At 37.3% G+C, this 13,878-nt stretch overlaps 1 protein-coding gene across 1 annotated transcript in view; it reads left to right on the top strand.

The window, feature by feature from the left end:
* BCL2L13 (BCL2 like 13) overlaps positions 1 to 13,878 on the top strand; it is a 39,553-nt gene that overhangs the window by 8,729 nt on the left and 16,946 nt on the right. The window contains exons 3-5 of the mRNA XM_050901118.1: positions 6,616 to 6,726; positions 7,690 to 7,846; positions 11,205 to 11,274. Coding sequence (XP_050757075.1) covers positions 6,616 to 6,726; positions 7,690 to 7,846; positions 11,205 to 11,274 — 338 coding nt within the window. The remainder of the gene's footprint in view (positions 1 to 6,615; positions 6,727 to 7,689; positions 7,847 to 11,204; positions 11,275 to 13,878) is intronic.

Genomic DNA, 13,878 nt, shown 5'->3' with positions numbered 1-13,878 from the left:
TTCATATATTTTACTTAGATCCAAATAAGACCTTACTCTTTGTCTGATTTCTGTATCATATTACGATATAAGAGGAGTATCCAGAAAGGCTAGGTTTAGTTTGCCCTTGTCATGTTAACCTCTTTCGTCTCCTTCAGTATTGGAGAGTGAGGGACTCCTCTAGAGGGCGGTTCAGAGCAGGATCCCAATTACTGTCACCTTGTATCACTCGCTGGAGGATCTTCTCTCTTTCCATTGCATGTGTACAGAACATGGGGAAATAAGGCACACTAGGTGTAGTTAGTATTTCTGTACCTCCCTTGAGTCTCCTTCTACAGCAGTCTCCCAGATTTCAGTGAAGTTTCAACACTCCAGTTAAACTAGAGAATGTTATCTGATGGGTCAAAAAAACAACCAAAAAAGTGATCTTTCCCAACAGGAGTGGTACTATTTTATCTCTGCTAGAACTGGTAGCAGAAACCGAATGCTTTTGTGCATTCCCCTCCCTTTCCTCCTACAGTCATCTCCCACAAACCTCTGCTTTCCTGCATTTCGTACTAGAGAGTTCTTTTTCTGATGTATGTCTTTTTGTTCCAAAACTCAGATAAGAGTAAATCTTTAAGATATTTGTTAGTTTTCAAGTTAAAGCTTCTCATTTTTTTCAGACATAATATGCTTTACAAGACCGATGGTTTTCAGAGGGATTTTGTTTAGTGAAAACTCAGGCAAATTACATAGAAAATTACTTTACTGTATTTCCTTTCGGATCTCTTGGTTGGTCTTGATTTTGTTGCAAGAAAGATGGCTTCAATTACAGGAGCTAAAACCACTTCTGGCTTCAAGCAAAGAAGGCTGATCTAAGTCAACGTCTGATTACTACTTTGCAATTTTTATTTAAATAGCTTCTCTTCAGTGCAGTAGACTGAAGACATCCACAGTATTCCAGGCTCTTGAAGAAAAGACAGTTTTATTGGACAAACCAATCTTTCAACATTACAGCTTTATAGTATTCTGTAGTTGATTTCAGTGTAGTATTCTGTAGTGGATTTCAGTGTCTCCAGAGGAAAATCCAGCAAACTTAACTGGGCAATAGTTTGAGAGATTATTGCTATTACAGTTTTGGCAGAATAGTGATTCTGCATAGCCCTCACTTCAGTTTATTTAAAGCAAAGTCTGTTAGCAGTAAATTCTGTTACTTTTTGGTAGGTTTTCAGGTAGGTGAATAATACAAATTGCTTGGATAAATGTGATAAAACACACACGATAAGCTATCATCTGCATAAGTTCATGTGGTTTGAGGCAACAGATGAGTACAATTATTTAAAATATGTGGAAGCTCTCAGTTATCTGTTCATTAGATTGTGGAGAGATGCTTTAGTATTTTTTCAGAACTTTTGTAGTATCTATAACTACTGGTTCATACACAGAAAATAAATATCAAGTATTGGAAAACATTTCTGCATTTTTCCCCCTGAAGTTCATGCTCATTATGGAAGCTTCCAGTCTGCTGCAGTTGTTAGTACTACTTACTTTTTAAGCAAGTCAAAGTACTTTGTTTTTGTGATTCAGTATGTTTGTATTATAAATGCTTCTATGTGTTTCATCTAGGAGTAACTTTTAGTGTATTTCTGTTTTTTAATGTACTTCCCCATGGTTTGACCTCATCCCATGAGCCTGTGGCTATAACGAAGATTCTGAAGGAAAGTAGTTTTTCTGTGTTTTCCTTGACAGAATGAGAAATCTTAAATAATCCCTTAGCTCACATAGCATCTGGAAGATTTATAATCAATGCCACTACTGCATGATGGCATAGATTACTCAAGAGGTGAACAAGGTTTTGACATTTTTACAGTTTCCCTGAGGTACATGCTATCCACAGTGCTTCAGTTATCATGCACAATGTTCTTTTGACCGTTTATTATTTGTTTTGGAATTACTGTATGAAGTGCTGTATATAGTCAATGATGAAGGCATTTTAGTGGTTTCCCACACACATTTCTTACAGCTGAGCAGTGTTGAACTGGGTTACTGGGAGAAATGGGTTTTACATTTGTTTGTTCGCTTGCTTCAGCTAGAATTGAACTCTGTTACATCTCAGGAAATACATGTACAGATAGGCAGAGATAGTCAGGTTTCATGCACTGTGGGTAAGCTCAAGGCTCCTTAGTGGTCATCCCAAATCTAACAGGAGTACCTCTTTTATATGCTTTTGACCGTCATGGGTTGGATACCTGTCATTGCAAGATTTTCTGTCATTAGGTGACACTTGGACTGGCTATTGCAGAATATCTTGGTTTGCTTCATACTCCATCCCTGTATCTTCACTTACCCTTCATAGTACCTGCTGTTGGTCTGTAGGAAATGAAGGAGTTTTTGAGGTGGTTTTAGCTTAGATGAATAACTCATTCCTTAGAAACTTGCCTCTTAGGGCAAAACATACTACTTTGGCTGAAAAGTCACAGGCTGAAAAGGTACACATTGTAGGTCAGACCAGTCCAGTTCATGGTAATGAGGGAGCTATTTCCTGAACTGAGGCAAGGAAAGGGAGTTTTTGGGGTGTGACTTGGAGAAGGAAGAGGTGATCCCTCCAGGAGTGTGAATTCCCACTTAATTAAGCCTCCTCTCTGCCCACAAAAAAAATTGACTGCTAGTTGGCAATGTCTTGTCTCTTTTTGGTTCTTAATATTTTGGGCTTTTTTAGTTTCTTTTAAGCTGAGCCTTCTTATGGTTTATAAAGAGCTTCTTTTAAACATTTCTCAAATCAAGGGCTACATCTATGTATGGCAGTCTGTGTTATGGAGTTTGCTGGGGTAATGGATATACTTTTCATTAAAGGAAACAGATTAATACGTTTGTAAAGAGATTTCATATATTTTTGTCACTTCTCAGTGCTTACAGAAATTTTAGACACTTACTTATTGTTTTAAAAGGTCCGAGATGTTAAAGAAATACTAGAATCATGCTGAAAGTAAATTTTTAAGTCAATGTTGACTATGCAGAAGTTAATATAGAGACCTAGGAGAACTTGAAAACAGAGATATTGGTAAATTAAAATTCCAAGCATGAAAGAAAAAAAAATCAGGAGCAATCTGTGACATCAATGGCTTTCTTTTTCATTCACCCTGCATTCACTTGAACTGAAAAGGCATAACAGCTTTTCAGTCTCTCCTTATAGTTCTATAGTTTGACACAAACACTGTAGAATCAGATGTGCAGGCTCTCTAGCTCTGATGAATGACTTCCCATCACTCCTCTTCCTGGGATCGAACCTGGGGAACAGGTTAGTCTTGTATTGTTCCTAAACTTCTGGAATGCTCTTATCGGTAGAGTTTTACTGAAGTATTACATTTATTTAGTATTCATAACACTGTCTGATTGTCAGTGATGTGGTGCTTGATGGACTTTTAGAATACATTTTCCCCTACTTTGCAGGTTACCTCCAAACACCTGAAAAACAAAATCTTAACAGGAACACACTTGTGCAAAAGGGAACATTTATTCCATAAATAGAAAGCAGAATGCACTAACTTCTTTGTGTAAGACTGTGTAACAGAGGTTAGTTGTGTCTTCGGATTGGGAAGAGGCCTTTCAGAGTCAGCTTACCAAAAGCCCGTAATAGGCAAACTCATTTTTTCAGCATAGGAAAGCATTCAATGTTTGTGGATCTTAGAAGTACCATTTGCATTATTAAACAATGAAAATATATTCTCATCTACTAGAAGCTATTTTTACTGTTTTGTTCTACCTATTTGCAAACTGACTTGGAAGTTGTCTAAAAGAGAAAAAAATACCACTCGCTTAGGACCTTTGCTGTTGGAATACACTGTTCTCCAACATTGGGTGCAATTTTTGTTGGTAGCGGTCAACATACAGGAGATGCAGAAAGCTGAAGTCCCTTGATAATTAGAGGAATAAACAGTGCAAAGTCACTGGTCCGGGAGGGGTAGGTTTTTGATGTTTTGGCACGACTGAATAGTCAGGTGCTATTGGAATCAGCAGCTGCTGCAAAGTCGTGGGTGTTACGAGATGGAAACCAGTGACTGCAGCACTGATTATCTAAACAGCTCTTTTGTATGCTGGCAGCAATGGAATTTCTCTTCCTTCCATTTTCCGGGTGACTTATTATCAAGTATGACAGCTTGTCATGTGTGATCATCATCACATTAGTCCCGTGAGAACGGGTGCTCTTCTGAATACCCTCATCCCTTCCATATACAGGGTGAAGCACAGGTTAAAATAAGAGTTTGTACTTGCGTATACTTGTTGCACTTGACTGTGAAGTAGTGGTTTGGTCATTCAAAGAGGCGACCTTAAAGGGACTGACAAGCCATTAGTGGGTGTGTGTTCATTAACCAAAAGGAGGAACAGTTTGCTCCTCTCTGGAATTTATTGTTCAGAGTCGCAAAGAGAGACTGTTTGAGAAGGGATTTAAGAAGCTAAATAAAGTTATTCTGAATGTAGTGATGATGATCTGTGTGGTTAAGTAAAATGGAATTAAACTATCTGTTGTTCCTTTAAACTGTTCACATAAATAAATGTAAACAGTTTACACTGTCTTGTACATTGGTTTAGAAAGATTTAGTCTCACAGGTATCTATTGACACTGAGGTTTTAAGCATTAGCACACATTCAGTGCATTGATTCTGTGGATTTTTAACTTATTTTTCAAATGTAGGAGACCTTGCAAGCTTATTGTATAGTGGTTTTTTAAATACAGAAAATGCACAGTGTACTACACATCTGTGGGTGTTAACTGACATCATTGCTTTTACGGTTTTCACACACTCTGATATGAAAACTAGTGATGTTATGTGTCCATTATGAAGGAAAGGGGAACGTGATACAACACAAAGTGAGTTCAAGCAGATTTAAATAGAGATGAACCGAAGAAAATAGGCAATCATTCATAAGACCACCAGATTACGATTTAGTGTCTTCAAAACAGGAACGAAGATAGACAAGCCAGAAAGCTACACTTGGTGTTGCAGGAGTTACCTGAAGATTTGGATGTGAAATATAAGTGATGAGGAAGAAATTAAGTCAGATGATACCAACAGCACAGACACAAATCCTTTCCCTTTTTATTTTCTTCAACTGAGAGAAGAACGTCTGTAGAGCGGAATGATGCCTAGATGCCCAGGTAGAGCTGTAGACAGTTGGTGTAGGTGCAGTAAGGGTGAGATAGGTTGGAGAGTGATCAGTATTTGGGTGCATGAGTAAGAAACAGTGGACATGGGCAACATTATCAGAAGGTCGTCCAGGAGGTGGTGTTTAAATCATGGGCACGCGAGAATGTGAAGTTTTGTGGTCAGTTTTATTTGTCAATTTATTTATTTCAGGAGTAAGTTGATACAAAATTCACTTTTATGTTCGTGTGGATATAACAGAGATCCATTTTATTTCTCACTAGGACATTCTAAGGAATTGAAAGAAAGGAGGAGGAAAATTTCAGTGGTAGGCTGTTGATTCAGTAATGTTTGGTGAAAATAAGACAGCAGTTAATGGAACAATTTTTGTAGTGTGCTTTAAGAATGGGATTTGAAGACATGAAAGCTGATGGAAGAAATAAAGATGAGCAAACCCAAAGAAAAAGCAGCTAAATAGCAAGAGTTTTGAGCTGGAACTCTATCCCAGACATCTAGTCTTTCCATTAGTACCCATCCCATAAAACGGTTACCTGAGTAGTTACCTTGCCATACAGATTTCTATTGGAAAGGTTGACATTCAGCAGGCAGTTCCTTAAAGATTCAAATGTTTTAAATACCTTGGCTTGTTTGGAAACAGTTTTGTGTCTCTGTTTTGCTACAGCATAATAATAAAGATGATTGAGAGTCTATGTAATCCTGAATGATACAGCTGAAACAACTTCTTGTTACCAGATATCTAGAGTCAGCACACAGAATACGTATTTGTGATCCCAGACCACAGCGTGTGTACTTCTGGAGATAGGCAGCCATTTCAAATTCCTAAATGACTTGATCAGGAGATGAAAATTGACAACTGACTGACAATTGTGGGGCCCTTTCCCTCTATTGTTACTTGCGAACCTGGTCTTAAATTATTTCATTGTGGCCTGTAGACTCCTCACGAGCAGCGAAGTAATGCACAGTTAATAGATTTCAGAACTCTTCATTGATGTTATTACATAGTTGCTCTGAGTATTTTTGCAGATTTTACAGGCATCAATATCAATTTTATATTTACTACTAAAAGTCAAGCTTATGGCTATGTCTGCTTTGTTTTGGTGTAGTTTGATAATAACTGTATTAGTTTTAATGACTGCTTGTTTATGTGCCTTGGTTTGATTTTGGTCTTAAATTTAAGATAAGTTTGTTTTTAAAGCTGTTATATATTCTGTTTGTGGCTTTACAGTTCTAATTCTTTTTAATATATTAATATTTAAAGCACCTATTCTATCTCAAATAGGCCTGGAAGTTTATGTGTTTCTGAGTTCATATAATAAAACTTTTGTAATAAGTGCCCTTACAGGGATCCTTAAGGGATCATACTTTTTATGTTGCTGTCTGAAATAGAACTTTCACCTTAAATTCCTTTATAGTTAATATTTCAATGTCATGCTCCATTATCTACCTTATTTAAATACTACATTTGAATAATTTCTCTGGTTTCTTTTAGGGACTCAACAACAGCTTATGGCACAACATGCTTCGGAGAAAGAGGCTTTGGAGAAGATTAAAATAGAAATCGAGGAGGAGCTAAAACGTCTTGATGAAGAAATCTTGGAAGGTGCTCTTCAGATTTTCCCATTTCAATCAATAATCTCTGTGCACTATAATGGTGGTTAATTTGTAACAGGTACTCTAGTTAAAGAGATTTTTGGACACATTGAATCTCTTTACCCTCCTCCCCCCACAAGATTTCTACACATTGTCACATGAAGTAAAATTGTTAAATGTTACCATTTGGAGTGGTGGAGTCTAGCCAACGCAAACAATTGAATGACATTTAATAGGCTACTATAAATAATGAAATGTAAGCAGCCCTTACGCTGCTCCAGTTGATGACAGAAGTGAAATCATTCCTCAGCAACTAACATTCAGAGTAGTGTGGACTTAAACTCTCAGATTTCTCACTTCCACCAGGTTTATTTTTTGTGGCATACTTTGACTTGTAGATGTGGCTTTTATAGGAGTCCCAGCAAGGGGTGATTTGGAAAGAATCTTTGCTTTGCATGTGTGTTGCAAATTGGAAATCTGAAGTAGAAAGGCTCTAGATCTGTTTACGTTCATCCATATAGACCTTTCTTAGAAGTTTTAAACTGAGAAGGAAAAGGTTATATGAACAAAATATTATTTTAAAAAATTATACTCTAGTACTGCTGCAGATACGTCCATGTGTGGGCAAATTTTACCATGGAAAAGAGGCTCTCTTGCTGCTCCGTGAGGGTTGGCATCAGCTTAAAATTGAGAATAGTTGCACATTCAGCTAACTTGCTGGTTAGGATGCAGTTGTGAAATAAGAGCTGGAGGGGAGATGTAGCTTGAAGTCATCTATGGCTTGTAAGTACCACTTCCAGAATGTATTTGGACCATACTTGTTTTACTATAATTTGTTCATAGCATGCTTTGACTATAGAGTTGTGATTTCTTTGTCCCTCATGTAAACTGTGTTAACTGGTGGGATAAGAAATCTGAGACTGTTGGTGTTCTTATATGAATCTATTTTATTTTGTATACTTTTTTCTCTCAGCATTTACCACTACAGGATTTGACTGCCACACTTCCCCAGTGTTCAGTCCTGCCAATCCAGAGAGCTCAATAGAAGACTGCCTGGCTCATTTAGGGGAGAAAGTGTCCCAGGAATTGAAAGAACATCTGCACAAAGCACTGCAGAGCTTGCTTAGCAAGTGAGTTTCCATTTGCTTTTTCAAAGGGAAGGTGTTTCCTTTTGCATTGTGACTGCTGCTGAAATTCTAAAGATGGGACTACATTTTGTATTGCATTCCTTTCTTTTTCAATGTTCCTTTATCTGGCTGGTTTTTTGTTTTGTGTTGTAATGTGCGAATGCTTCTTTGTGGTATTTGCTCTTTGCAGTAATGTAAGTTCTAAAATTCTTCTCAGCTTTTATCATTGAACTTCTGAGACTAATTCAAGTAGTTTGATTTGCTGGTGAAACTAGCAGCTGGCAGCTGCCAATTGCCATTGCCAATTTCATGAATGCTGGGCTGTAGCCAGATTAACTTCTTTTACGTTATAGCTAAGAGTGGAGCTGAAGGTTTGTTTGTAGTCTGGCTCAAGATGAGTGGGAGAGTTTCCCTGAAAGGACAGTAGTTAGATGCTTTATGACCACCATTCGGGTACACATCTGAAGCAAATGTGGGCCCCTGGGCTAACCTTGGTGCCTTAAGAGCTGTCCTGCCAGTTTAAGCTTATTATTTAAATAGCCCATGGTACTTGGCATGCTACTATCTTGATTAATGTCTTCTGCAAATTGGTAAAATTGTTGTGGTTGCTTGGTTTTCTATTATAAATTACCAGTGTGATTTTAATGGATCCACATGAACTACTTCTGGGTGTTCCGAGTGACCCCCAAAAATGTATTTGTAGAGAGCTGGAGTTGGAAGGTGCTACTTTAGGGACAGTTACATAAATGCAGTTGTGAAGGCAGCATTAGCAAATAGCTATCTGAGTCTATGTTTTGTGGATTGGTTTAAATAATATGGCTCAAAAGAAGCTGAGAATCTCTAGTACTACTCTTTCAGAGTTTGCATAGTTCTTCATGAACTGTTTGAACAACAAGGTACTGGAAGCCTAGATATCAGCGCCTAGTGTAAACTTTCTGATGCATGGGGCTTAAGCCTTCCATACATGCATTGGAGAGGCATCTCATGCCCTCATGAAGGTAATACCGTTTATGGTAGACTTCTGGAAGATTATGAATTTGGAAGTCATTCCATCTGAACATCAGGAAACACTTTTTTACTGTGAGGGTGACTGAGCACTGGCACAGGTTGCCCAGAGGGGTTGTGGAGTCTCCATCCTAGGAGATATTCAAAAGCTGACTGGGCATGGTCCTGGGAAGCCTGCTGTAGGAGACCCTGCTTGAGCAGGGAGGTTGGACAGGATGTTCTCCAGTGGTGCCTTCCAACCTCAACCATTCTCTGATTCCTTAACTAGCCCATCTATTCCTTAACTAACTCCCTAGTCAACAACTAAGCGTTGACTTTTTATGACCAATATAATTTAAAACTGACTGTTCAAAGTCAGGTAGGACGGGGCTTTGGGCAACCTGATGTAGTGAAAGATGTCCCTGCCCATGATCTTTAAAGGTCCCTTCTAACCCAAACCATCCTATGACTCTATGACTCCGACCTGGATTTCACAGCAAAGGTGCCATGTAACATCTGACCAGACAGATGAAGATGGTTGTCTCTTTTTCCGTGAGTCATCCAAGGGAAAAGTACACTCTGTCAACTCGCCATTTAACTTTCAGAAACTAACATATATATAGTCTGCTTCTATATGCAGTTTCTATAGGGTCAAAAAGTAAGTTCAGTATTGTGTAAACTAACAATTACTTACCCACAGAAAAGAGTATGTGGGGTACAAGTTTCTCCTTAAGGCGCAAAAGATATCTTAGTGTGTTCCTCCAGAAATGGCAGAAGCTTATCTGCCTTTACAAGCCAGGCATTTGTCCCAAGTGACCTTAAAAACTTGTACTTAGTATCTTCTGAAGAGCTGAGGTTTTGATAAATACCTCACTATACACTAAAAAAATAGACTGGCAACAAGTTGGAAAATTAGCAGTAAGCCTTGCAACCCATCCTTCTTGTGTGTCTAAAATGGTAAATTGAAATAACAGCATTTTAAGTTTAAATGTCTTAAAGGTTGTAGATAATTGACTGACTGTCTCACATTGAGGGTCATAACTGGTGCAGTCTAGGTTGATTCTTTTTGGAAAGTTCATGAGATGAAGTCTTTGAAAATTAAGTGGTTCTAGCTTGTTAGTAGCCTGATGTTCTAGGCTTCTTGTGTTTTCTATGGGAAAATATTTGCATTCTAAGTATTTTTTTTATTTCTATACGTATGTACATACATACCTATAAAGTCTGAAATGCCTGTGAAAACGTGTTGACACGCATGCCTTTTTATAAGGCAAACTAGTGCTACTGTTTAATCTCTTGATAATATCCTTCCTGCAGCTGTTGTTGCAGTTCTCATCCGACTGATTCATTTGGATTTGCATTTTAAAGGGACTGATGTACCAAGGAAGTTAAGAGAATGCACTTAAAATGACAAACCCAAATTATGTTTTCCCCAGTGTGCTTTAACGCTGTTCTTTTACCCATGTTTGCTACAGTAGTGCTATTTGATGCAATACTTATTTATTTTGCTTGTATTTTCCTGTCCTCTTATACGCATGTAAACAAGTATGTTATGGTACGGTAGGCTGTTAGATCATGACAGGTTCTTGGAGTTCAACAAGCAGTCTTCTGTCCAATACCCGTTACCACTATTTCCCTTAAACTAAAGTATGAACTTGCCTTTTGTCATGATCTGGCTCAGGACAACTGCTTTTGAAGCAGTACATCTTCTGCTGTCACTCGGCAGATAGTCTTTATTGTTCCTGATTCTAAGATGCTATATGATCTTGGAGGAAAGAGTATGGAAGAGAGGAATTTCATCATCCCAATTCAGAGAAATAGAGATGTGATAGGTCTAAAATAGAGGTATCTACTGAAATACAAAGGGGGTTTTGTGATCAAAAGTGCTGTTTCTTGCAAATAAAGGCTTCACCTCTAACATAATATTAATGCGGTCAAGCAGTCTGTGTTGGTTCATAGCATATATTGTTTATAAAAATTTTATTCTGCATTGGCCTCTACCTCACATATGAATTTCTTAGTGGAATTTTTTATCTTTAAAGTCTTAAGAGTATGAAAAATTATATGCAAGAGCTTAGAAATTTTGGTAGCATATCAGAGAACCTACTTATCTAATGTCCTTTAAGTTGTAGAGTATCAAATTATTATGAAATTCACTTAACCAATTATATGAAATTGTGTAACTGGGAGAAGGTGATGCCTTCCTGACCCTGTCTGGTGCTGGTGGTTTATGTCCTGAAATGCGAGACTTGTTAGCTCTTGAAAATTATTTGCTGTAATACATGTGAAAATATTTTGTTCTCTGGAAACTGAGAATTTTATTTTATTCTTGTTCTTTTGTTTCCTTTTATAACTTTCAGTGTTGGTTTAACTTCTGCAGGCCGGTGACATATCAAGAATATCGAGAGCGCACACAAGAGACAGCTGCTCATGCCAGTGGATGGAACAAGGTACCAACTAAGTGACTTTCACTTTGATATCTCTTGCATTTATTTGATGTCCACAGTGTTTTTACTAGGTACAGTTATGCTTCACAGAGGACCAAGAATAAAAAGAACCCACTTGTTTTTGGTATGAAATAACTTTCACTCTCAGATGGTAGATGTGGACATAATATGTAGTTTTTAGATAATTTAGCCATAAGTTACCTAATGGAAGTATTAGGTCAATCTTCCTTTATTATAGTAAAATGAAAAAAGTTAGAGTTGTTGCTTGATATAATTTTTTAAAAATAATCATTAAACATTTTTAAATTCCCAAGAGAGATTTATTTCTTTAGAAGTTTTGTAATGAAATCTGAGATGGATGTTTTCATAATATTTCTCTACTGTTTCTTTGCTCCCATCTCAGGTTCAAAATATATGTAAAAAAAAGTGCTAAACATGGTGAAAATAAAAATTGATAGTATCTTCACAGTATTTAAATTGTTCAGAAAACATAAGGATGGTGTGCCTACCTGGTTTCAGGAGTAGTTATCTCAAATGATATGAAGCTTCTTTTTAAAACAATATGCAAATCTGTAAATGAACTGAAACTTCTTTTTAAAACAACGTGCAAATCTGTAAATGAACTATCTTATAATAGTTTTAATGTAGAATGAGTAGAATTACTGTTCCCAGATTAATCTTTCATTAATTATTCAAATTTATCATCTTAATTATTCTCTGGTGGGTTCAGTGGGCATCAGAAAAAGAATGAAAGAATGACATAACTATTTGCAAATTTAATCACAAATTGAGTGTTAAAATTTAGTCTTAAATTTAAAATAGAACAAGACATCTTTTTTCCCGTCTTTTTTTTTTTTTCTCCCAGAAATACTTTTCCTTAACTAGATTTCCCTGCTTGCTTCAGAAACTGATCATCTAACCAAGGGTGTGGGCGCTTTTAAAGCAGTTTATTAAACATTGCTTGACACGTTACTGCCCATGGCTCCAGCAGTTATAATTGGTGTGTGTGCGCTTTCAGTTTAGCGTCTTGTGATTCATAGCGTTTTAGTTTAAACAACCATGAAATCTGATTATCAAGAAGGTGGCTTAAGCTAGCACATTTTACTTTTCAGTTGGTGAAAACTAAAAACAAGCATAACACCAGTCATTGTGCTCAGCTGGCAAGGGAGGAGGTGGATGGAGCTTGTCAGTTGCCTGCTGTGTCTCCATATGCTATTGGTACACACCTCTTGAAGATACAGCCCTGGGTAGATGGATCAGCCGCATTTAGGAGTTTATGATTCAGCCTTCATTGCTGCTACATTTGTGCAGCCCCTGTGGCTAGTGGATTTTGGTCCCCATCAGCTTGTGATTGAGAATATCATTCAGAAGATGTCTTTGTCATCATCTTTGCTTACCCGTAACATTTGTTGCTACAAAACTTATAGTCCACAAGCAAACCAGAATGGAAATTTTTATTAGAATAATATAGCATCTGTTTGTATTGTTTTCGTGGTAGCTTGATGCTTCAGGAATGCCTAGCAGTTCCTTTAATAATACTTGTTTTGAGGAGATGGAATACATTTGTGTTGGTTTCATTTCCTTTTAAATTCCTTTATCATCTTAATCAGAATCGTATTTTATAACAGAAGAGATCTAGATATCTTTCCTCCAGCCTCAACCTAGCTTAATTTTCACTCTAAAGAAGAAGCTGTTAGAAAAATAATTTTTAAAAGTAGCTATAAATAGACAAAGCGTTAGGTCTAATTAGCAGGCATACAGCAGCAAAATGAGGCTGTGCTGGCCTCAAGTTTGTGAAAATCTGAAGGATGTATATTTAAATTGACTCTGTTGGGAGAACTGAAGCTTACTCCCTTTTATGACTAAATAATAAGAAAACGTACAACTAGCTGAGCTAGCCGAACAGAATAATAAATCACTCCCTGTTACATGCTCACAGCCGTTACATATCCTATAGTTTCTTGGGTGGAGCAGAAATTGAAGATGCACAGTAGCTATGGCAGATGTCAAAGGGTTAAAAATGTGGAAGTACCTTCCCACAGACAGAATTCTGTGTGATCAAGGCTTGTGGTTTGATCCAGACTAGAAGAAATAAAACCACTGAAGCTAGTAAATGAAATGTGTTTTCCATTACATGTATGCTGTATCTGTTGTGCTCAGTAGTGGCATCTTGCAGAGCAAGATACTCTTTTTGCTTTCAGTAGCCTGTGAACTAGTATATAAAATCTCACTTTAAATTTCTCAGCCTTTGCTGTTCTAGGTATATGTTATTCTACATACGTATGTATAAAAGTCCCACCTATTTAATATATTGAATGGGATGCACTCAGCCACACTGATCGCTTAAAGGCCCAGTATCTCTGTGGCACAAAGCAGACTCAAAGTAGTCTTTGCAAATCTTCCTTGATGTTATTTGTATGAGAAACATGGCATGCAGGTAAGCATGTACTTCTGGGAGGTACTGGATTACTCAGCTGGCTAGCTGCTTGGCGGTTGAATGTGGACAAAGACTTGATCTGTCTGGTTTACAATTGGGAAGGTGTCATTTTTAGTCATACCAGTTTTCAAAGAACCTATTCATTATACAAGCATGAGCAGAAAGAAGAC

The sequence above is a fragment of the Gymnogyps californianus genome, chromosome 1, assembly GCF_018139145.2.
Source record: "Gymnogyps californianus isolate 813 chromosome 1, ASM1813914v2, whole genome shotgun sequence".
Taxonomy (NCBI): Eukaryota; Metazoa; Chordata; class Aves; order Accipitriformes; family Cathartidae; genus Gymnogyps; species Gymnogyps californianus.
Note: the sequence above shows the minus strand (reverse complement) of the source record. Positions and strands in the feature narration are given on the sequence as shown.